Here is a 23,605-nt window from a genome sequence, read left to right as displayed (position 1 = left end):
CCAATTCCAAGTGTTCGAGACAATAAGGACTATTATAGAGCACATAGACAGGCATTAATACCCCCAAGACATATCAATAACAGCTACTCATCATATACATACTTACGTATTCAGCCGTCCCTTGTCGATGATCAGCACGAGAATATCTCTTCTCTCGAAGACCACGGGGCCGCGCAGCACTGAGGGGGCACAATATCAATTACACAGCGATGATCACTCACGGATAAATTTACAACAGGGTACAGCAACTCTGCATGGTTGACTGGCACGGCGCTTCATTATGTACGTGGAATACCATGGCCGGCATCCTTTTGCCGACTTTTTGTCAAGCAAAGCGGATCAATTGTGTTTCTGGATAGTAGCAGCTTGGAGAGCCAGCCATGAAATAACTCAAAGTAGTGTAACATCTATAACTGGCAGAGGAAATATTCGGGGAAATAACCGCGCCGAGGCAATGATCATCAAGGGTTAAATGGCGGCTTACCGGCTATACTAAGGCCATGAGACGACCATTATTCGATTCAAGGCGTGCTATAGACGATACAGGGCTATGCTAAGCTCAAATAGGAATATCGTTTACATGTACTACTAAGGGTAAGGTCTTGGAGAGCATATTTGACCAAGATAGGGTCCAAGGATAGGTGGTCAAATTCCAAATCAGCCTCTAACTTAGGCCTGTGCAGAGTTGATGAGAATTATGTATAAAATGTCGATTCATTGCTCTAGGAATATCTTAATAAGAGTGAGGGGGGAGGGTATGTGTGTTCTCATTATCATTAGATTGGCTGTTGTTATTGCTTCCTTCGTAAAGGCATAGATGAGTTAAGTACGCAATCTATAAGAATAAACTCTAGGAACAGCCGTTTCTAAGTAGCTAACTACCCATTTCCTTTTACAAATCCCAAATTCCTTTTCACCTATCATGTTCTACTACTTTCACTATGCTTCATTACGGCTCTTCCATATCCACGAACCTATAGGCCCAAAAGGAGCACCACTAGTGAGGGCCTGATGTCAGCAGGTAAGGGGCGTTGAGTTACGCATTTTCAAAAAGTTGTCTTTCCAGAATCAAGAAAGGAGTAAAGAGTAAATGAAAGAGAGAAATTACATACGATGAAGCAGATGCTACCCAATACAAGAGTAGCTAGGAAAGATATGGCTGTCTATGCGACTGTTAGAAAATGGAAATGGATATTGGGCCCAATATTGATCCCTATTTTCGGGAGAAGTCTTGATTGTTATAATGCACTTACTTTGCTCTGATAAGAGCATTCGCCATATAGTGGTGCGCAGACATATACTGTTAAGCCCACGAGGAACGCAACGACCGAATATGCCAAAAGCATCATGGGTGCTTGCCACGTGAATACCATATTCCAACGGACGCGGATCTCAACGTCGTCGTTGATAGTGTCGATGGTGGAGAAATCTGATGCTTCGGCTTCTAGCCCTTGCTGCCTTTCTCCATTTTCCAGATCATTATCTATCACATCCTCCGATTCACTAATGAAGAAGCCACTTCGGGCCCGAGAAGAGGTATTTGTCGATCGTAGCGAATCCTTGTTTTTGATAATGCGGCAGATTATCAAAAGATCATGCTCGAAGACGGGTGGCTGTAACTTGCTACCGGCTTGTGATTCCTTCTGGATAATAGTGGTGAAGATAAAGGATTCTGATGTTGAGAGCAAAACTGAGAAAAGAGACAGGACCAGCGAGCAATACCATGCCGCTGGTCCTATCCAGTGCTCGCATTCAGGAGTATCCCAAGATAAACAACCGATCGCAGCTGCAGAGAGCAGGGTAGCCTTATATCATTTGATATCGTATTAGAATAGGGATGCAAATAGCGACAGGAATAACACTATGACTTCTTTTAACTCCAACCTGCCCTAGGGATGTAATAATGTTAAGAAGACCACGGTGAGTAAAGAGTAGGACATACAGCCACTTGGACAAAATAGAGCTCCTGCATCTTACGGTCGCGCCATCTAGATAGCATGGCTGCGATCTCGGACTCGTCCTTCCGGAGATTTGCACTATTAACTATAGCGAGAATTGGCAGAAGCGTGTTTTGGCGGAAGGTCCGGTAATAAGGAAGGGTAAAGAGGCCCATAGCAGCGTAGCCCGATGACGAACCTGCTTTACGCAGCGCAGACCGTAGCCATACCGCAACTATATAGTACCTTCTGCCTAACATGGTATAAATATCTTAGGGTATAGATAAGACTGCGCCTTTAAAAGTCGTAGTTTACGGTTGATCTCTGTGTCCGGATAATAGCTTTTTATAGGCGAGAGTCAGTAGGGATGACGAAGTTCAGCTGGCAATCATAATGGGTTTTATAAAAGGTGGCAATGTATTAATAACTAAAGAAAAATGAATCTATATAGCCTCCCATCCAGAGACGTTGACATAGTTAAAGAACTGGTAGTACTAACTAATATACACTACGCATTAAACCTTTTTGAAAAGCATGCCACCATCAATGCTGATCACTGTGCCAAATTTCCTATCTGTTAACGCCCCTTATATTCCCATTGGTGTTCGCCACGCCCCAATGCAGCCCCCCCGACGTTATCTGTCATCCCAAGCTCTTGGTTCGGGATGGTTTTGAACCTGACTTCATCGTTACAGTAAAAATACCTCGCCGAAGCGAACCGTTCCCGTCTGGCGATATTCGCATCGGCCCAGGCCTCTTGCACATCTCCGCACACATTCTCCTATCCCTAGAGGTGTAACACTAGCATTAAAGCCGGCTTCTAACCATTCACCTAGCAACAACCTTGAGAACTTATGGGTAACAACTGAATGAATGAGAGAATATTTCTCTTCCACCATGGACTCTAGGATATAGTGGTTGATTTGTCATGTGTAATGTCATACCGACTACGTTTTCAGTGAGGACTTAATGTAGATCGAGTTAGGAAAAGGTCTACAAATGACATGATATCATTGCTATTCGTAGCGGGGGCTTTACTATCATTGTAGTCTTTCTGACTAGATCTCTAGAAACCAAAAAGTTGCAGGGGGTAGACAAGGGAAAACATTGATGAAGGAGTATATCTAATAAAAGGAGACAGGTAAGGAAACAGTTAGACCCATACAATAAATCAAAAATTAAATAGAGACCACGAATCCCGAGGCTCTAAGGCTTCACTCGGCCTACTGACGATCTCCTCAGTCCATTGATTCGGCCTCTAACACGGCACAGATCCATATTTCCGTTTTGAGCCTTACTTGCAGGAAACCGAAAGTTAACCCTCACCGAACTAACTCGCAGAAACCTACCTAATTTAACGAGTATAAAGGGTAGTTAACTCGTCTATGAGGGTTTTCTAAGATATTTCTTTTCCACGAACCGTTAAATAATGCTAATAGCTATGGTGATGAACACTCCTCTCAAAAAGACGCGGGAGATATCACGATTATTCCACTAATAATATAATCTAGCTTCTATGCTATATTCCTAGTCTCTTGTAAAAAGGACTATCGAATATAGACGTAAGGGACGTCCCCTCTTCACGATACACATACCTTATAATTAAAATTGATTAGAAGGAAACAACGCTGGTATGCATCATGCGTGTAACACTCCACGGGCAGATCGCAGTCTATTACCATGATTAAACACCACCCAATGCTATATATTTGCCCCTCCGGACTTACATCCATTCTTTCGTGACTAATGACAGGCAGACATTTTATGCCTATTTAGATAAGCCATATGATACTTATCTAGGTTAATACTATCCTCTCGTAGTTGTAATATAACGTGATAGGCCACCTCATTATAGATTACTATACAACTCGGCCAGGACCTAGCCTCCTATGTAATCAATAATTATTACTATCACATAATTACGAGGTAGAATAACTCTAAACCTGCCTAATCTATAGAAGCTCGACTGAAAGTACCCTTTGTTCTAGTCTCATCTAGAATTATAACACGCATCTCCTGTTACAAGCACTGGATTTAGTCGTACCAATACATCGTATCTGCTAGCGGCCAGTTTCCGTGATATCATTACTTGCTAGTGAGGCTTAGGAGAACATGGGATAATAGGCCTGACAACCTCCCGTGCAAACCGTAACACAGGTAAGTCTAATCACTCGCCCTATTTCGCTAACAAATCCCCTTGCAGATAAGTAATACACCAGACACGTTGCGAATGATCATGATTTTATACACAAAATGGGTAACTATATACATCACCCAATATGATTACAAATGTCTCTTCTGAGACGTCTCGGAATGTCATCAACTATGCCGTGGTCCACCACAATCATTGCGTATAAACGTAACCATGCAGCCCTCATAGCCTCTCTAGCGGTCGTTTCATTCCTAATTGTACATGATTTCGCGGGTCCCTGATTATCGTCATCCGAACGGGACAGAGCTCAACCTCGCGTGAGCCTAATACTGGGAGTTGTCGAATAATAACCTGGAACCGGTGCGAAAAGAGTCTATAATAATCATTTTTTTCACGCAGAACCCAACCTACCCGGCGACGGCTGTGCCTTATATAGAAGCACAAAAATGCTCGGTAAGGCAGTGTAAGAAAAACGGTGGGAGCTGCACGAGATCTCCAGCACGCCGGTCCTCTAACTATGGTTTGAGTCCTGGTGCTGGATTACTGAGATCGTGTATTAAGGGCGTGAAGGCGGGAGAGGGGAGCTTCTATGGAGGGAAAGTCGTCCAAATATGGCAGAGATGGAGACTTAAAAGGGGATATTAGGAGACGCCTGAGCACCAAGAGCTTCTTGTTGCTCCTGCAGTTCCTCACCACCAGCTTCGATGCTAATTCCAAGACCGACCTTGGCGGATTGCTAATAATTAAGTAATTAGAGGAAATTCCACGTCTAGAAATCTCAGAACAAACTTACAGTGAAGTGGTCGACATCAGCGCAGAAGGACATCATGACAGGTGGTGCCACGCGCTTCTCTAGTATGCAGCCCAGTTTTCCCTTGGAATCGACTTGCGCTCGGAATGTTGACATACGGAAATCATATTTGATACCAACAGATGTAAGTCCCTCCTTTTGCAAGCTACCTCCCATCAGACCCCCAGGGCCGGGAGCCACCTGGAGAGTCATGTCGACACCGGCTTGGACCTTATCTGTCAATCTCCGCCAGTACGTTGTGTTAAGGGCGCCTTGCGCATGGATCTGGGCGGTTGCGATCCAATCGTCGGACTTATACTTTGCGCAATACGATAGGGCAGACTCGGGCGGCTGATTCAGCGCAGCGCGTTGCCAAACAGCCTCGATACCGAGGGCAAGTTTGCGGGTAACGGACTGGAGATGGCTCAGGATGTAAATACCAGTCAAACCACCCTCGAGGTAGGAGGGGTTGAGCATCTTGAGGGAAGAGGTGAAGTCACTGCCCGCATATTCGTGTTCAATTGAGGCCATATCCTGGGCGCCTATGGAAAATTGCGTCTTGGTGACAAGCGAGGGGTTCCAACGGTAGTTAAATCTTGTTGATAGCATACCATTGTTATCCATGCTTCCTTGGAGGAATACCTATAGCAAAGTAGATTACATGTTAACTTGACATTTGTTTGCAGGTAATGGAGGGGTCGACTAACCTTGTTGGTACCAAAGAGACCTGCAAAGGCATAAGGATTCTGATGCTCACCCATCGCAAACTGATGCGATACCTGGAACAATGGCGATAGACTGACTGCCTTAGTCAGGTCTGCCCTTATACCGGTGTGCATGTAATTGGCGAGAGAAACTTCACGCTGAACCTCCTTTGCGATAGTCTCGACGGTGCCGGGATTGGACAAGCCGAGCCTGGCCCGTCGCTCGGAGAAGGACTTGTATACATCGGAAACTGCATTGGCTATGGGATTCGCTGTTAGGAAGCCTAAGGGCGACGGCCCAGACGGTTGCGACTCGAAGTTGAAGGCCATGGTGGAAGCAGAACTGTCAGGGCAGACTGACGTCTTTGATAAGAAATGACGACAGAAGATACGGCAAAGCACAATTTAGAAAAAAAAGACTTGCAGGTTTGCTTTTATGATAAATACGAGGACCCGATGAGTAAGTACTGCTAAAGAATAGTTACCCAGCTTCCCTCGTCTGCGAGCTACCGACAATTGGGTTGAGTTGTCGTTTTTTATTAGCTTGCAGTGGTGTCAAGGAAAAAAAAAGATTCTTGGTGCAGGCGGCTGTAAGATCAAAGATCCTGGTTGGTGAAGTCTCCAATTTCGTCAACGGAATAATCCTTGTGCCGCTCTAAAAACTTTAACTTTCACAGCTTACCTAAACCTAACATTGAAGGTCCGTCACATGCAGATAAATGGGTACGTACCTTTTGTGACGTACCTTAATTTTTAAAAGTTGCGTCACCCGTTTCTCCCCGTCCTTACGTAAACTTGGTCTCAGCCGCCTTATTCAGATCCATACCTAGATGCGTCTGAAAGAAAGTTCCAAATCCACATGTGCATGAACCACCCGCTTTCTTCTATTTGTAAAGGATCAACCTATCTATTCGATATCTTAAGGCTTGTTTCGCGCTTGGTGCACCACCTTCTGCGCTCTATTCAAGCTTCACCGGGCCAATTTCTACTGCGAATATATATCTCGTTCTCCGGCTTCTCTTGGGACCTCAAACTTGATACTTCCACCGGAGATCCATATTTCTATCCTTTTTGCAAAACAAAACAAAACAAAAAAAGTGACAATTTACCCCTGAGTCTGCTTGTGGATACGTCCTATGGCGAACAGGTCTTAAACTGCTAGCCCTCAGCTTATCCCCTGAGTTGGTAATTAATTCCTCATCTAACCGAGGTCTTACGCTCTGACTATAATCCGGAGAAGATCAACTTTAAGGTCGCTTTCAGACTTCAATTTTCATAATTAGCAGGCTACTTTCCGAGCCATTCCTTTCGAAGGTAAAGAGAGTTTAGATCCGAGAGCCAGTGCAATCACTGCCGTGGCACCTAATAGCTTAGACAAACAAAAACGACTGTCGAACCAAGCTGTTTTCATTATGGATACATTACTGTAAGTACAATATACTCGCTTAATGATTGTCTTGATATTTGGGCGCATCTACGATATAGAGGGATCCTTGAGCTACAAGTTCAGGGTAACGGGACGGATAGTTAGTTGTTTCGCTACTTTCATGGGGATGGGTTATATGCTCTGCATTTACCCCGGTTCCTTGGATATTGGGAGCATCGGGTTGGTAAAGACATCTTTAGCAGGACAGGATCTGGTTCCTGTTAATCTTGCAATTACATACCCTAATCCCCATCGCCATATTTGCTCTGTTTTCTTGTCCCTTTCTAAGGAATATAAGGCGCGAGGTTCACTATGGCATAATTATAATGCCAAGAACGGTCTGATGCTAACTGTAATAGCACTGCGGATATCGCCGCGAATGCTCCGAGGTACCGGCGTAGGAGCAGCACCTTCATCGACGGCATTCACGATGTCCCGGAAGATAGTGATAGGGCTCCGGCCCAGCTGTACAGCACTATGTCAGGGAGGCTTTTCCATTCTGGCCGTATCGCCATTGTCATGGTGGGACTTCCTGCTCGAGGCAAGACGTAGGTCTCAACTCTGTCCGCGTATGTGACGCGAGCGCTAACGCTTTTATAGTCATATTGCTGTCTCGTTAGCACGATATCTACAATGGTATGCCAACTACCCTGGCACTACGAGCTTGATCTCATATGTTCTAGGTTAGGTGTTAAGACACGGATTTTTCACCTCGGCGACTACCGTCGAGCTACCGTCGGTCAAGGTGGCCATGTGCCCGAAGACTATTTCTATCCGAACGCCTCGCCGGCTTCAATCGTCTTACGCCAGAAAATTCTCAAGAAGTGTCGTGAAGACATTTACGGCTGGCTCAACCACGAAAATGGCCAAGTAGCAATATATGACGCAGTGAATCCTACTGCCAGTGGTCGTCGCTCACTAGCCAAGGAATTTGCGAAGCATGACGTTCAGGTGAGACGTCATTTTAAAGAGTATCCTTGAGTGAAGGATTGGTGTTAACAATATCGCAGACCCTGTTCTTGGAATCTTATGTTGACGATGACAACCTCCTTCGAGAGAACGCACGTAACGTCAAAATTGGATCCCCCGATGTACGGCACCTAAGTGTCCCTCTTATTTCAAGCACGACTAATGTCAGCAGTTTGCCAATATGGATCCTGACGAGGCTGCTAAGCTATACCTCACGCGCATGGAGACTAAGATACCGGCATTTGAGACTATGGACGAAAAAGAGCTTAACTACATCAAAATGATCAATGCAGGCCAGAAATTCTTCTACAACAACGTATCCTTTAATTACCTCTCGCACCGCATTGTCTTCTACCTAACCAACACTCACATCAAGTCCCGAGCAACATTCTTCGTTCGGCCTGGTACTGCCACGGAAGAAGAAAGCTATAAAGCAGATCCCCCATTATCCGAAGAGGGTGAGAAATATGCTAGAGTGATGACAGAGACAGTGATCAAGCACCGTGAGCAAGAACGAGCTACACGGATTGCAGAAGGAGGGTCTGATATGCCGCTGCGCCCGCTGGCAGTATGGTGTTCAACACGTATGCGCACAATGCAAACAGCGGATGTCTTTCAGGAGCTCGGATACAAAGTTCGCCAACGAAGTCAGATGGCCCAAATTAACCCAGGAGTTTGTGAAAGGCTAAGCGAACGCGCTATTCGCCGTCTCTACCCCGAGGAAGTAGAGAAGCATGAACTCGATCCTTATCACCACCGTTATCCGCGCGCTGAGTCCTACCACGACCTCGCTGTACGACTCGAACCAATTATTCTAGAGCTTGAGCGTGAGCAGAACGACTTACTGATCATCGCTCACGAGAGCGTACTACGAGTCCTCTATGCGTATCTTTTGCACTGCAGCACTATGGACATTCCTAATCTCAAATTCCCACGGAACGAAATTATCGAGGTCATCCCAGGCGCGTACCAGAATGATGCTAAACGTATTCATATCCCAGGTCTCGACCCTAAGACTGTCCCTGGCTCTCCTGAGGATATACGGATTCCTGTACCAGACAGTGATGTTAATACTCCAGCACCGCTTCCAGGTGGAGGCCTCTCTGCGCCTGCGGTACCGCCTCTTACTGTCGAAAAGCCACCCGAGAAAGTAGTTAATACGGCGGCCGAAGCGGTGATGGACAAGATTACAGATGAAGATTAAGTTGTGTTAAAAGTTAGCATAGGTGCTCATAGAAATACTAAGCACGTCATACCAATGTATTAGGCTGCTTCTGCATAACCCTGAATAGAGCCAAGGTGGGAGACGTATTCATGAAGGGGATAACTATACGATTCCTTGAGCACGGGATGTGGCTCTAGCACCGCCGTAGTTAGGGTAGCATGGGAAAAGCCTATTGGTAATCCCCAGAAGGAAAAAAGGCCACCGGCTTGCGTCGGTATCAAAGACTTACACAATACTATTATGAACATTGACTATCTAACATTGTAGTAAATGCCAATCAAGTAACCATGGAAAACACTACGATAAAAAGGGTCTCTACACCTTAGTGTGAATTCTTCAAAGCTAAGAGATGAGAGGTACTAGCTATAAGTATTGTGACTATTCCATCTATGTCACATGATAATTATACGTAAGTCAGAGAGTAAATGATATTAAAACTGGTGTTAATTAAAAGGTAAAACTTGACTCTATGACTTAAATCAACGGTCATGTATTTATTCGGAATAAATTAAGCCAGTAAGTAGGAAACATCACCTTTTAGTTTTACAGAAAACTACCTAATACTTCCTTTCCTTTATAAGGACCTAGTCAATAGGTTTCCCCCCAGTAACGCTCTTTTCCAAGCCCTCCGACAAACCATCCCCGAGGGTTTATCCATCCAGCGCAGTCCGCTCCGCCCCGACAGTGGCCCCTCCACGTCTAGCGGACCGGGTCTCCTACTATGGGGCCGCGCCCCCGGGTTTTCCGCCGGCGGCCCCGGAAGGCAGGTGCTAATAGGCTCTTCCGCAACCCTTCGGTATCCTGAAAAGCCTTCCGCCCCTAGACCCCGCGTTGCTGGTATAGATCGGCCGGACTCGTATACTCGACGTGAAAAACCGGTATATATTTTAGTTTAACCTCTCTTCTTAATCCTTTAAGACTATTAGCTTTCCTACCTTAGTCTCTTTATAAACTTATCAACCTCATCTATTAGCTCTGGCTACTACCTGCCTATTGTGTCCCTTTAATTAGAGCGCACATTTTACGCTTCTTATATTAGCGCAGGCATGAGCTTTAGAGGTTATGTCAATAAACCAGAGAGCGAGATGTTATAGGAGGTTTATAGAATTTGGAGGTATAATTAATTAAGATGGTGCGGAAACGCGTACCGCGAACTTCAGACTCCATTAGGTATGAGACCATTTTTGCGATCGAGACGCAGTAGAAGAAGTATTTTAGTACACACGCTATCTAAAAAGACGCCACTTGAATGCTTTCCAAGTAATTACCCATTTTCCACGTCCCATATTAATGCGATATATTTTAACCGAAAGTTCGCTCATTACCTGAGTACGCCTACAGATCAGCCTGTCTCGTTTTTCAATCCTTGCGGCAAATCTCGTGTATCACCAACGCCTGCCGGGTATCTTGAATCTGAAATCAATAGTCCAATCCATCCACGTGAAGTCATAGCACTACTGGACTAGAACACCCAAAGTTAGCAGATGCACCTGCAAAGAATTGTAAAAAGAAAGGAGCAAAGGAGGCCAAATAAATCGCACTTGGATCGTTAGACCACGACTCCAACTGTGATCTTGAGTAGACCGTACCATGTAGCTAGCAAAAGAGAACAGTATTGATATACTTACCGATGCATTCCCTATCTGGCATGTTTATTCTCTTACTATCCTTCCCCTTGCCTTTGTCGTGGTGCAACTTTGACTTCCCCTTTTTCGGTGTAGGGGTGATATCTGCATCGTTCTCTTTTATGCGTTCCTTTTCGATGTTTTCGACGAATTCGTAGTCATCTTCAGCTTCCATTGATGTCGAGTCCCGTAGTGGCTCCTTGCTCGATTTCATAAAGACCCCGAATCTAGTAACCGACAAGCTCTTGCGGCCTTCACCAGCTTGACTGTGGGGTCTACTTTTATTGCCGCCTCTGAATCTCGCAGCGGCCCGGCTGAGCCTTTGAGCCGTAGTCTCCTCCCCAGGTGTGACAGCTGGTGAGGGTCCCTCTGATACTGCCACGGAGCTCGGGATACCGGAATCATTGTATACGCTGCCTCGTCGGGATACGCTAAGAAATCCATCCTCATCCGCAAAGCTGCGACGTGGCGGCGGCTCTAAGTCCGCCGAAAAGCGTATTCCACCGTTGGTCGCCGGCTGGGGGGCTAAGTTATCAAAGTAGCTGCTTGGTCGACGGGAGACCGAGAGTCTCTCCTGACTTTGTGTCGCTGAAGTTTCTGAACTAGTTAAATTAAGGGCCGCGTCATCGTATGACGGCGGCTCCGTGTCTGTGCTTTCGGTCGAGCTGGCTGCCACCTCCACTATCGGGACAATCTGATAGAAGAGTAAGTAGGGCATCTCTTCCTTGAGCGATTCCTTTATGTCATCAACAAGGGTTACCCGATTTTCAATCGCAAGGTCATCAAATTTGACCCACTGTGCCTCTTCATAATCTGGAGGCGGATCACTATCATGTCTGCGGTTATCAGTGAGGAGCTTGGGGGCCACGCGGCAAAAAGAGACGTAGTGGCCGGAATGTAGAGAATCCCCCCGGTGGCAGACTATAGATTGAAGCACAAGCTTGTACTCAGCAGCAAGTCCACTTTCTTCTACATGTCTTTCGTCGACAATGAAATGTGGCAACCTCAAGCTATCGGGAATATCGATATACGTGTTCTGTCGCTTCATGTTACCGTTCATATCCATCATATACCGTTTCAGGCAGATCCCGACAACGGGCCGTCGACTAAAATGTCGTGCAACTTCCAGGTCGCTCTCTGGTTCCTTATTTATAGGGGAATGCCACGCTATGGTCTATATTAGTCTCGTAACCCTTACAAGAGAGTAGAACATCGTACGTATAAGTCTGAAGAATTGCCAAGCAGGTATTGTCACAGCTCTAACAATCGATGCTGTATGCTTGGCTCTCTGAGACGAACTAGCGGTATCGGATTCAGACGGGTTACCCTGCTCATCGACCACAACTCGTTGTATTATACTTTCAGCTCGATTTCTATGTGGCCGTAAAATTGTCTGAGGCCCTGAAGCTTCCGCTTCGGAATCTGTTTGAAGATCCGAGAAATGAGGCTCTTGGGCTATTGTCCACCTTCGCTCTAAATGTGGACTATGCTCGGATTCAGGTGCGGCACCTTCTTGCTGATCTTCCTCGGTAACGACCCGAATCGTACTTTTAGGTTTATTGGAAGTATCGAGGGGTTGTAAGTTTGGCATCGTTTCAAATCGTTCTGCCTTTTTCTCCTCTAGACTGTCCCTTAGGACATCGACCTGAGAGTTGAAGTATTCCTCTAAACAATCTTCTAATCTAATTCCCTTTCCATTATTATCCGGCGGTACGGCAAGGTTCAAGAGTCTTTCGTATACGACTTTGTGATCAGCGTCGTCATTTTTTCCTTGATGAAACAAGTCGACTTGTAAAGTAAGGAGAGGAAGTTGAAGAGTCTCCGTGATGAACGCGAATGCTTCGGATGTATCCTGCTGTTCTAGTAACTGTGCATCTCTCCAGCCACATGCAGCCAAGGCGTCCTGAATGTGCTGGGTCTGCCTATTATTAGTTTTGTTGTAAATAGCTTTGCGTTAGAGGAAAAAGAGATACTTACCATATCGGTTTCGATCAACTTCCCGCTTCTTAGCATGTTCACCCAAAGTCGCAGCAGCGCAGCTAACTTCCTCTGCGGTTCATCCATGGAGTCGCCCTTGAGCATGCACTCGAACGATTCAAGTTTAGCAAACATGGCAAAGAGTAGTGCGTCGAGATAGCAGGTCACATTCCCTCGATTTTCAGCTCCGAGCATGTGGACTGCTGGGTTGTAACTGAGAATCTTGCCGGAGAGGGAGACATGCTGTAATAGCAGCAGCTCCATAGCCTTGTCGACATTGCCGGAGGAATATTTAGAATTAAGGACATATCGAATCTGATCGTCGCTTAGGATGGGAAAGTCTAGGTCGGCAACTCGCCGTCGTATGTCGTCGATCTGTTCGAATTAACGATTAGGGTTACTTGAAGCGCAGGTGAATGTCGAAGTTTGCGTTGACGCACCTTGGCTCCCTCCTTTTCTTGCTCTGTGCCGGCGCTGGTAGACTGTCGAGATTCTGGTTTGAATATGGAAAAAAAGGCTTCGGCTGATAGAGGACGGTGTTGCTGAAAAGATATAGTTAGAATGTAAGTTACTTATTAAGATGGAGACGTGACATATCCAATGTCACCTTACTTTATGGGCGGGATCGGACGATCTATTACGACGGTGACCATTCTTCTCGCGGCGACTCAGGAACTTCCTAGGAATGCTAGTCTTCATGGTGGGGTCTTGCAACATTTGAAGGTTGGCCGAGGGGGCCAGGCTCAAGGGGGATAAAAGTGGTAGGTGTCAATGATTTATGATTTACAACAACGGTACCAGCCTTCGTTCATGTTCGTATTTGGCAATGCGCTGTGCAACGGTGACGGGCGACTCCTCTTTCGTCTTTCTCTTTTAAAATAAAATTCGACGCTTTGAACTATCACTGCCGATAGACGGTGTGCCAAGCCTGGGTCGAGCGTCGAGCGTTGATGCGACTGGGACTTGGTGTTAAGGCTGGAGGTGATGATGGTACGACAAGGGAACTCGCATGGCTCAAAATGATAGTAAAAGTCGAATTGTGTATTCAAAGAGAGAGAGAGGGAGAAGGACAAGAAAGACAAGAAGAATTGTTTGCAATGTAACGGAAGCTTGCAGCAGCCAAGGAAGTTCAGAGGCTGAAGAACTAAGTTGTTGCAGCGGTGGCAGTACGGGGCTCTGCGCTGCGTGTAAAGTTCCTAACGAAGACTGAGCGTTTCGCGTCGTCAAGGGTCCAAAAAAAATAGTGAGCTGTGGTCGATCCAATATGGGGAAAACTAAGGTCGCTTGTATCTTGTCTTGATGATTGATTACATTATATAATCGTATTCGCGTGATGCAAACTAAGAAGTGACTTTTTTTTTTTCAACCACGAGTTCTAATTAATCAGTTGTTGAGAGACGTTTCTCGAATTTAGGCAAGGTAAGGCGCTAAGAGTAAAGAGACGTGGGTTGTATGTATAATAAGTCTGTTCTGTAAGTTGATGGAAGGAGAGAATGGAACGAACGGGACCAGACATGAAGCAAGTTTCTTTTTCAAGGTAAAAAAAGGCAAGAGGCAGATAAGACTAAATTTATTTCATTCTATCTACGCTGGTATGGTACCTACTTGAGTTCATTGAAATGTATAAAGATGTAGCAGGCGCAACTTTAATCAGGTACACTAGGCCCTCACCTAACTCAAAAATACGCCAAAGTGCAACTTTGCAACTTCTTAAGCAGGCATGGTGCGGATATTGGGGAGGCACCTGGCACCTGGCAGGTTTCTCGGGACGAGCAAAACAAAGTAAACTAACCTTTTAATAATATGCCTCCGACATCATGGAACCTTTTTTCCCTAAGGAGAAATCCAGAAGGGCCGTTTCTCCCACTCCATTGGCGGACCTCGGCGCTGCAGGCGATCGAATGAGATCTCACTGGTCTCGTTAGCCGCCTAGGTATGTACTATTACATAGACTTTAAGCATGTGTATGTGAGTTTGAATCCTTCGGCCCGGTGATCTATTTGGTTAATTGCCCGTGGTCCTAGGAATGATGTATGTAGGTTGGATTACCCAAACCAACGAAGCTAAAGTCTTTGTCGAATCAAGCACCAATGCGAAAGCGGCTCTAATGAAGTGCGTAATGGATAATCTAAGAATTATCGATGCTTGCGAGTGACGATGTACATGTATTGTACAATACATACCTTGCGTTTTCAGCCTCACCGTTGTCAGCTTCCATGTCTCGTGATATGTCCATATGTTATGTAGGTATATCAGGTACGTAATGAGTATATTGTACGTACGTTATGTACGAGCACCATCGTGAGGCAATACTAAAAGAAGACAAGCTAGTATCCGTAGCCGTGGCACCTAAGAACGCTACAATGGAGGGTTTATCAGCTGATCGACATACCACCGCATTGTCGGGTGCTAAAGGTAAATAGAACTTATGTTACCTAAAGTGACGATATATATTATGTATTATCGGTCGATTTAACTAGATTTATGTATAACCTACAAGCTGTTGGTGATGTAAGGTGTTTTCGCTTTAATCCTACATCAAGACCTTACGATCTAGCACACAAAGCACGTGCAATAATAATGCTCAACGATTAATGCCTGCCTTCGGAATTAATAAAAATAGCCTCAACTAAGTGAAATAATTACGGCGTTGGATTGTACGTGCAACCATCACATAGGAGCGTCCCTGCATAGTGCATTAGGTAGGTACCTGTGCATAGTGTACCTACTTCGTATATCGATAAGAATTTCGATTTAGGATGATGAGGTAGGTTACACAACGTGGGGGTTGGGATTACTAGCTACGTAATAAGAATCACCAATCATAAAGCTAGAATTATCTTAAAATAATGCTCGGATTAGTGGTTTCGCCGAAAAACTTTCCCGTGCTGTGGGACCGTGGGAATAGACATGCGCCTAGGAAATTTCCGTCCATTTGAGCATTTGAGGCTGTAGATCGATTGCGTGGAGTAAGCTGCGAGAAATTCGCTGTCAGAGTGCGCGAGACATTATGGCAGCTCTCAGAGCAGCCCCTCGAGCAGGCCGTCAACTTCTTGGTACGGCCTCGCGCTGGATACCTTGTTCGGCCACTCTTCAGAGATGTGCATCCACCGGCGCTACGCCCGTGATACCTGATATTGAGGAGGATTCCGGCTTAACGGCGCCAATTGTCACAAGGGAAGATGCAAAGGTTACGGATCCAAGGAAAAGGGCAAGTCGCAGAAACTACGAATTGCCGCACGAGAGGTAGGCCCGACATACAATGCGATATAAAATCTTTGAGCGGAGGAATGGGTTGCTGAATCTCGATCGCGTAGATACCGATACCATCCTCCCAAATTTGACCGAGGACCTTTGCACCCGGTTCAACCACCCCCGTCCTCGGATCCCGTCGCTCGAGATTTCGCGCCTGGACCGTTCAACCTTCCCCGACTAAAGCAAACCTTCCACTCGACAACTGCCTCCGACATCATGACTTTGATGTACCAGCACGTTCCCCCCGGAACACCTGACAAGCCTGAAAGGATACGGTTGCGGGAATGGGACGACACATCACCCTATATGAAAAATCGACCTAAGAGAGGTCCCCGAGGTGCTGATGTTCTCTTCCCGCTCGAGAAGAATATCACCTGGCAGAACATTCCCGAGATTAGGGCGGTACATCTAGCTATGTACATGCCTAAGGCGAAGAAGAACCCGGACCATATCACTGTAGGAAGAGCAGTGTTGCGGACTATTGCAGGTGTCCGCCCCGAGGTTACGACAACCAAGACGAGTGTTTCCCAGTGGGGTATTGTCAAGGGTGACAGGACAGGCGTGAAATGCTCGCTATACGGAGACCAAGCTTACGAATTCATGGACAAGGTCATCCACCTAGTCTTCCCAAAGATCAAGGATTGGAAGGGCATTGAAGGTTTGTATCCAGTGACCATTCTGAGAAAAGTAGGCATTAACAAAAACTAGGCACCAGCGGTGATAGCACCGGTAACATCAGCTGGGGTTTCGAACCCCAGGACATGCTCTACTTCCCGGAAATCGAAGCCAACTATTCTGTAAGTTTTCAAAAATAAATTAGGCAACGGAATTAGCCATTTACTTACGTGCGCATTTAGCTATACCCATCCAAGATGATATCAGGGTGCCGCATGACCCTCGAAACAACAGCAAAGTCTGACAGACACGCCAGAATACTCTGCATGAGTCTGGGTATCCCATTCTACGGCAAACTGGTAGACTAAGGGATAGCATTCATGTTCCCTTAAGATGTACATATTCACCGTCCTGCCACGTCGGGATGATGCTATAGACTAATACAGTTGTACAATATATGCGGAATCACAAATCAAAAGAATTGAAAGATGCGTAATGTTAATGCTGTTTCGTGTTTTACGATTGTAGAAACCCGTGACTATCTCTAAGTGTATCATGACCACGTAGATCCCCCTTTTTTGACTGACCCAGATGTGCCCACCAACGCCGATGATGCCATTGTCCCATACCCCATAACCATCGAACCTTATGCATTCAAAGCCCTCTGCTTCAATCCGTTAATCAGCCCGTCCACCGCATCCATATCCGCTGCGTCAATACCCTCCTGGACTTCCTCGCCCCTCTTCCGCAGCTCCTTGGCGGCAGCGTCTAAAGCGGGCTGGTAATTTCTCACGGCGGAGCTGAGCGCATAGACAGCCTTGCGGCGCACATCCTTCGTCTCTCCCTGATCGGCAGCAGCAGCAGCACTCTCCTCCTCCGCCGCCGCCGCCGTCGTCTCCTCCCCAGCACCCGCGCGCTTCTCCACCGGCAACCGGTCCCCAAGCGCCATCCTCACAAGCTTCTCCACCCCGCCCAGCGCCACCAGGCGTTCCTGGGTGGGCGCATTATTCTGGACGGCGGTGCCGATGCACCACGCCGCCATAAGCCGCAGCTGGTCCTCCTCGTGGGCCAGCAGCTCGAGCAGCGGCGTCCACAACCCTAGCTTCGACAAGAGGTTCGCGTTGTCGAGCGACTCGACTAGTTGCTCTAGGTTGTCGAAGGCTGTCAGCTTGGACTCGAGCGTGATTTCTGGGTCGCTGGATGTGATGTGCTCGACGGCCGCCTGCATCAGCTCCGCGTCGGACGGCCCGCCCATGATTGCGGCGAGTGCTTCCGGGCTCAGCGTTGACCGGGGCGCGGCGGATTCGGGGGCCGAGGGGTCGGCCTCTGCGGAGTTTTCGATGCTCCATTTTAGCAGCTCGTTTAGGCCTTTTTCTCCTGCCATTTTTGCGGTTTCTTTTCTACCCTTGGTCGGGTATTTCTTGTGAGGAAAAAATGGTGGTGGTAATTTGAATGGTTAAGTCAAGATTTCCCTTTTCTCTTCGGCCGCGGGGAGAGCTGAGGACAAGCAAGGGAGGTTGCTGAAGTTTGGTAGATTACGTCGTTTTACGTTGTCTGAGACAAGGTTCTGAGTACCGAGCGATTGGTTCGCCTTGAAGATTTTGATGCCGATTTTAGATGTCAGTGCTAGATGTTGAAATTACTGGATATGTTGAAATTTTTAGACAGCGCCTTTACGGAGGTATTGTATTCTTAGGCTGTGTTCGTCAACTTGCCAAATTTTTGGCTGAGTACTTAACTACCTACCTTACAATGTTCTCCATAGATCCCCAAGATTCGCGAAGCTTCACAAGGACAGGGCTGATAAGCTGAGAAAGTGGAGAGAAGATTTAGATATTGGCCAATCAGAAAAGAGTTTTTATTTGAAAAGCTAAGGCACTTGAGGTATCTACTGTCAATTTAGGTAGAATTAGGCACAACTCCTTTTTTTAATAACTGATAGGTACTTGTTAGCTACAGGCGCCACAGGCGGCTTGAATGTCTGATATATTTATCAGGCATGTACCTAGGTAGACATCCTAACAGCCGCTATGTTCTTCAGTCATTGCCATAACATAACAAAGATGATGATGATGATTGAACTGCCCCACCATGAATGCCCCTCACCCCGCCTTCTTTTTCTTCCAGTCTTGACCGCCCTTACCCCTAACAGTTCAAGATATGGTTATAAAATTTGATCAAGTTGCCATGTCACAATGTCAAATTAAATAATACTATTATCGGGAAGCCTATTTGTTAGCGGATTTCGGGCTCCTTTTTCTTCGCATTGCGAATACTTGATAGTTGTTTCTAAAGTTGAAACCAACATGTTATACGCGGCACGTTGCATTACATCTCACCCCTTAAGTATCTGCCTAGAGCAAGTAGCGTATTAGCAAAAGGAACGGGTAGGTCCTTACGAATCATCATATATACGTAGTTGAAGTAGTCGTCGAGAAGGTAGGCGAGGCTGGGATAAACGAGGTAGGACAGCACGAGTTCCTTCGCCCCTGCATACGCAACCCACTCGCCCCCATGAGATTGACAATTCTGACCAGTATCGGCGATGCCTGCTTGGCGTCGAGTTTTCCATAATAAACCTATCAAGTCGGATGTCAGATGGGAGTACAGTTTCTAATTGTATACGTAATTGAGGCCCTATGCTAAGCCACAGGCAACATGATAAACTGCAAACGCATGTGTGGAAGATATTGACTGGGCTGTCGGTCCTCGGCGCATCTTCAAGTACGAGATAAGTTGCAGACTTCCTGAAGTGTAACCCCTGACTACCAGGTAAATACTAAGATAGGTACCGTACACAGACCGCGACAACGAGGTGGGTTAGGTACCTTTAGGTAGTCTATCGGTAAGTCTTGGCGAAGAGATAGAGCTTACCTAGGATTCTAGGCACCTCTAAATAAAACCAGTGATGGATACAGTCATATGCTAAGCAGTAAAGATGATAATTAGTGACGCCTTGTTAGACACCAATTAGATTAGGTACTTAGGTAGACAATCAGGGTGTCGAAAGTTGAGGCTTTTGAGGCTTTTCGAAGATGCCTGATTAATGTTTATCAGCCAAGGTAACTTAACGTTAGGTAGAAGGTATTGTACCTAACTAGAAGGAGCTTATTTATTTGGGCAGATTACAGATTACTAGGCATATTTCCGCTTTGTGTCAGCGGTGAAGGGTGCACTACCCAGTTGTATCCAGTTGTGTCACTGGTTCTATCCAGTTGTAATTGTCTAAGTGAATTGGGTTGTGTGCGTAGGCCATTCTTACCCCTGCAAAATTAGAAAGTATTAGAAAGTACCTTGGGTACTTTGAAGCGGTATGGCGTCTCTGATAGGTGTACGTATTTGTACTTGGTTGTGCCCCGCCTCTTTTTTTGTTTCGGCCCACAAGTTCCTCCCATCGACTGTGGGATCGGTGCATCAAGCCAACTTCGTTCCTCCCTTTTTTCCCACACTCTCGCCCCAGAAGTAATTGACTTGTCCGACTTCTCTACCTTAAAATCAACTTCCACGCCAAACACCTCCTTTTTCTCGTCATCCTTCTGCCCAGCAGACGTCGAGAAAAACAAACACCATCTTTGCTCTCACGATCCGGGAATCGCAAGGGCTATCAGAAACTTCCTCATTCTCTTCTATTTTAATCTTTTAACACCTAACCTACATAATCCATCACAATGGAGGGTAAGTTGCAGCTCAACCTAAGCTCTTGTCTCGAGCCCAACTGGTGGCTTCGAGCTTCTAACGAGTTCATAATGGCTAACATTACTTTTCATCGCAGAGGAAGTTGCTGCCCTCGTTATCGACAATGGGTAAGATTTAACCTCGCTTCACCGCATCCCGAAGCGCACGTCGGTTCTTGGGGGGTGATCTAGATATAATCATGATCCAAAACCTTCGATATTAGCTTCGAAATAAACAATGTTTGAACACTCGAGCTGACTTGATATTAGTTCGGGTATGTGCAAGGCCGGTTTCGCCGGTGATGATGCTCCCCGAGCTGTTTTCCGTAAGTTCCATCCTCGCCCAACCATCGCCCCCGCTTCAGCCTCATCAGAACGGGCCTAAATTTGGAATCTTTTCTAACATGTTAACACAGCGTCCATCGTTGGTCGTCCCCGCCATCATGGGTAAGTAGCTGATCCGATATACTACGTGTACAACCTCCGCGCACGACAATATCTAACAATATGCTAGTATCATGATTGGTATGGGTCAGAAGGACTCGTACGTCGGTGATGAGGCACAGTCGAAGCGTGGTATCCTAACCCTGCGATACCCTATCGAGCACGGTGTCGTTACCAACTGGGATGACATGGAGAAGATCTGGCATCACACTTTCTACAACGAGCTGCGTGTGGCTCCTGAGGAGCACCCCGTTCTGCTCACGGAGGCTCCTATCAACCCCAAGTCCAACCGTGAGAAGATGACCCAGATCGTCTTCGAGACTTTCAACGCCCCCGCCTTCTACGTCTCCATCCAGGCTGTCCTCTCTCTGTACGCTTCCGGTCGTACCACCGGTATCGTGCTCGACTCCGGTGATGGTGTTACCCACGTTGTCCCCATCTACGAAGGTTTCGCCCTTCCCCACGCCATTGCTCGTGTCGATATGGCTGGTCGTGACTTGACCGACTACCTCATGAAGATCCTCGCTGAGCGCGGTTACAGCTTCTCTACCACTGCCGAACGAGAAATCGTCCGAGATATCAAGGAGAAGCTCTGCTACGTCGCTCTTGACTTCGAGCAGGAGATCCAGACTGCTGCCCAGAGCTCCAGCCTGGAGAAGTCCTACGAGCTTCCCGACGGTCAAGTCATTACTATTGGTAACGAGCGATTCCGTGCCCCTGAGGCTCTGTTCCAGCCTTCTGTGCTGGGTCTTGAGAGCGGTGGTATCCACGTCACCACTTTCAACTCCATCATGAAGTGTGATGTCGATGTCCGAAAGGACCTCTACGGCAACATTGTCATGGTACGTATTTATTCTCTAGGCGTCTCTAATCTAAGTACTAATGTGTTATCTACAGTCTGGTGGTACTACCATGTACCCTGGTCTCTCCGACCGTATGCAGAAGGAGATCACCGCCTTGGCCCCGTCATCCATGAAGGTCAGAATTATCGCTCCCCCTGAGCGAAAGTACTCCGTCTGGATCGGTGGTTCCATCTTGGCTTCTCTGTCCACCTTCCAGCAAATGTGGATCTCCAAGCAGGAGTACGACGAGAGCGGTCCTTCGATCGTTCACCGCAAGTGCTTCTAAGGTATATACTCCCATGAGAAATTCCGCTCCTGATCTAAGGGTCTGACAATAAATTAGCGCTTGAAACACCGCAAACCCAATAATTTCTCACGAGCCCGTAATATTCCCAACCGGGGTGCGACCTGTTTGGAGCTTCCACCGTTGCGAATGTATCCCAGTCGAGACTCGTATCTACGAAAAATTCTGATAATGGTCGAAAGATTGGGGCTGTATTACTCCCAGGGAAAAAGAGAATATGAGGTGCTTTACTTTTAGGAGGCCCATTCAAGCACGGAGTGGACTAGACAATTCCAGCCGAGGTTGATCATATACTACTTTATTTCTTCGTTACACTAATAAGTCTGGCGTGCCACCTTGTGAACCACAAGCATGTAAAAACCTACTACGTAATGATTCAGTAGAAACTATATTTCTTCAACGATTTGTAAATTTGCTCGTGTAATAACAACTAGTATAGGCTATAATGCTTCACAAAGTGATTACGCAGCAAAATCTCATGTTATGTTGGAATGCTTACGTTTTCACATATATTCATGTAGATGGGGCCAGCTGCCTACCTTTTTAAGCTTATTTATTTTCTATTCTTTCGCTATTCCTCGAGCTATCCTGAAATTCTTCCTCCTCTCCACCTTCCTCGAATTCCTCTTCTTCTAGATCCTCTTCTTCCTGCAGCGCGGTCCCAGCCTGAGCCTGTTGTTTCTCCTCGTCGAGCTTACGATACTTCCGGCGACTCTTCTTGGCGGAGCTGGCCTTCTTCTTGCGCTTAAACTCGCCGACGATGGCGGAGCGGCTCTCGTCGCCGCGGGATAACTGGTCCAGCTTGTCGGCTAGCAGTTGCCGGGCTATGACGCGGTTCTGGGAGCGGGAGCGGGTCGCTTGGGACTTGATGACGAGGCCGGTGGGGAGGTGCTTGAGTTGGACTGCTGAGTTGGTTTTGTTCTGGGGCTTGTTAATCAGTGCATTCTTTGTGTCTGGTGTTCTGTGGGCTACTGCGTGTGTAGGAAGGAATGTGGCATGGCATAGCAGGTAGAGAGAGTATAGATATATATATATATATATATATGTATATGGGGTGTGTAGTCAGGTAGCTAGGCACGCACAATCTTCTGCCCGCCGGGCCCGCTGCCCTTCAGGAAGGACTCCTCGATGTCTTCCTCGGGAGGCGGCTTGGGGCGCGGCGGTAGGTTGGTGTTTTTGAGGAGGGGCGGGGAGGCGGAGAAGCTGGACGGTCGAGATGAGATGGTGGAATATATATGGGATGGTCGAGTTATGGAGGAGAGGTAGTTGCGGAGCGGTTGCAGCCGCAGTAGCAGCGACGGCATTGTTGGTATTATTGTCGTGCTGGAGGTAGGAGCTGTCGACTACCTAGGAGACCCTTCTAATAATGTTTAATTATATGTCATTGCATATGTTGGGTATACATGGCAGTGAATTGAGTTTATACTTCGTACATAGAAAATGTCAATTCTGCATCTTTGCAGTATGTAAATAGCATTAGCAGCTGCCAGACCCGTGCCGCGACGTCACTGGCACTTACGTTTTTCTCCCTAGCTTAGATTACGTTAGGTAGTAGATAGGTACTTTATGTACCTAAGTACAGTAACCTTACCCTGCCTTACCTTACCTAATAAATTAGCGCGGCAGGCAATTCCGACAATTCAGCAAAGGCACCCCCATAAAAGGG

The 23,605-nt window shown here is 46.7% G+C and overlaps 8 protein-coding genes across 8 annotated transcripts; 3 read left to right on the top strand and 5 right to left on the bottom strand.

Annotated features, from left to right (window-relative positions):
• Positions 1-949: 949 nt before the first annotated feature.
• F4817DRAFT_365356 (uncharacterized protein) lies at positions 950-2,197 on the bottom strand (the record flags this gene model as incomplete). Its single annotated transcript, XM_049306860.1, has 4 exons — positions 950-997; positions 1,113-1,163; positions 1,254-1,805; positions 1,943-2,197. The coding sequence occupies 4 exons, from the start codon at positions 2,195-2,197 to the stop codon at positions 950-952; spliced, it is 906 nt and encodes a 301-aa protein (XP_049158946.1).
• Positions 2,198-4,717: 2,520 nt separating this feature from the next.
• On the bottom strand, positions 4,718-5,913 carry F4817DRAFT_315995 (eukaryotic porin-domain-containing protein; the record flags this gene model as incomplete). The annotated part of the gene is made up of 3 exons (XM_049300608.1): positions 4,718-4,825; positions 4,883-5,521; positions 5,587-5,913. 3 exons carry the CDS (start codon positions 5,911-5,913, stop codon positions 4,718-4,720), a joined length of 1,074 nt encoding a protein of 357 aa, XP_049158945.1.
• A 473-nt stretch (positions 5,914-6,386) lies between these two features.
• On the top strand, positions 6,387-9,462 carry F4817DRAFT_337819 (bifunctional 6-phosphofructo-2-kinase/fructose-2,6-bisphosphate 2-phosphatase). The gene is made up of 7 exons (XM_049303342.1): positions 6,387-6,768; positions 6,824-7,009; positions 7,369-7,557; positions 7,610-7,645; positions 7,693-7,960; positions 8,020-8,100; positions 8,151-9,462. Exons 2-7 carry the CDS (start codon positions 6,996-6,998, stop codon positions 9,180-9,182), a joined length of 1,620 nt encoding a protein of 539 aa, XP_049158944.1. The 5' UTR covers positions 6,387-6,768; positions 6,824-6,995; the 3' UTR covers positions 9,183-9,462.
• A 1,337-nt stretch (positions 9,463-10,799) lies between these two features.
• On the bottom strand, positions 10,800-14,097 carry F4817DRAFT_365352 (cysteine proteinase; the record flags this gene model as incomplete). The annotated part of the gene is made up of 5 exons (XM_049306859.1): positions 13,418-14,097; positions 13,246-13,347; positions 12,848-13,180; positions 12,047-12,746; positions 10,800-11,995 (listed from the first exon to the last, which is right to left on the bottom strand). The coding sequence occupies exons 1-5, from the start codon at positions 13,520-13,522 to the stop codon at positions 10,800-10,802; spliced, it is 2,436 nt and encodes an 811-aa protein (XP_049158943.1). The 5' UTR covers positions 13,523-14,097.
• A 1,576-nt stretch (positions 14,098-15,673) lies between these two features.
• F4817DRAFT_110487 (ribosomal protein L5) lies at positions 15,674-17,182 on the top strand. The gene is made up of 4 exons (XM_049297474.1): positions 15,674-16,051; positions 16,123-16,718; positions 16,769-16,857; positions 16,918-17,182. Exons 1-4 carry the CDS (start codon positions 15,816-15,818, stop codon positions 17,041-17,043), a joined length of 1,047 nt encoding a protein of 348 aa, XP_049158942.1. The 5' UTR covers positions 15,674-15,815; the 3' UTR covers positions 17,044-17,182.
• Positions 17,168-18,605, bottom strand: F4817DRAFT_337806 (Fes1-domain-containing protein). Its single transcript, XM_049303341.1, has one exon. The coding sequence runs from the start codon at positions 18,057-18,059 to the stop codon at positions 17,322-17,324; it is 738 nt and encodes a 245-aa protein (XP_049158941.1). The 5' UTR covers positions 18,060-18,605; the 3' UTR covers positions 17,168-17,321.
• A 1,363-nt stretch (positions 18,606-19,968) lies between these two features.
• F4817DRAFT_337803 (actin) lies at positions 19,969-21,999 on the top strand. The gene is made up of 6 exons (XM_049303340.1): positions 19,969-20,350; positions 20,448-20,478; positions 20,620-20,675; positions 20,766-20,796; positions 20,864-21,635; positions 21,691-21,999. Exons 1-6 carry the CDS (start codon positions 20,344-20,346, stop codon positions 21,919-21,921), a joined length of 1,128 nt encoding a protein of 375 aa, XP_049158940.1. The 5' UTR covers positions 19,969-20,343; the 3' UTR covers positions 21,922-21,999.
• A 394-nt stretch (positions 22,000-22,393) lies between these two features.
• F4817DRAFT_110468 (RF-1 domain-containing protein) lies at positions 22,394-23,402 on the bottom strand. The gene is made up of 3 exons (XM_049297472.1): positions 23,373-23,402; positions 23,022-23,296; positions 22,394-22,860 (listed from the first exon to the last, which is right to left on the bottom strand). Exons 2-3 carry the CDS (start codon positions 23,241-23,243, stop codon positions 22,489-22,491), a joined length of 594 nt encoding a protein of 197 aa, XP_049158939.1. The 5' UTR covers positions 23,244-23,296; positions 23,373-23,402; the 3' UTR covers positions 22,394-22,488.
• Between the last annotated feature and the right edge of the window lie 203 nt (positions 23,403-23,605).

This window comes from Daldinia loculata (assembly GCF_022478755.1).
Source record: "Daldinia loculata strain CBS 113971 unplaced genomic scaffold F4817scaffold_25, whole genome shotgun sequence".
In the NCBI taxonomy this organism is placed as follows: domain Eukaryota; kingdom Fungi; phylum Ascomycota; class Sordariomycetes; order Xylariales; family Hypoxylaceae; genus Daldinia; species Daldinia loculata.
This window is presented reverse-complemented; position numbering and strand designations above follow the sequence as displayed.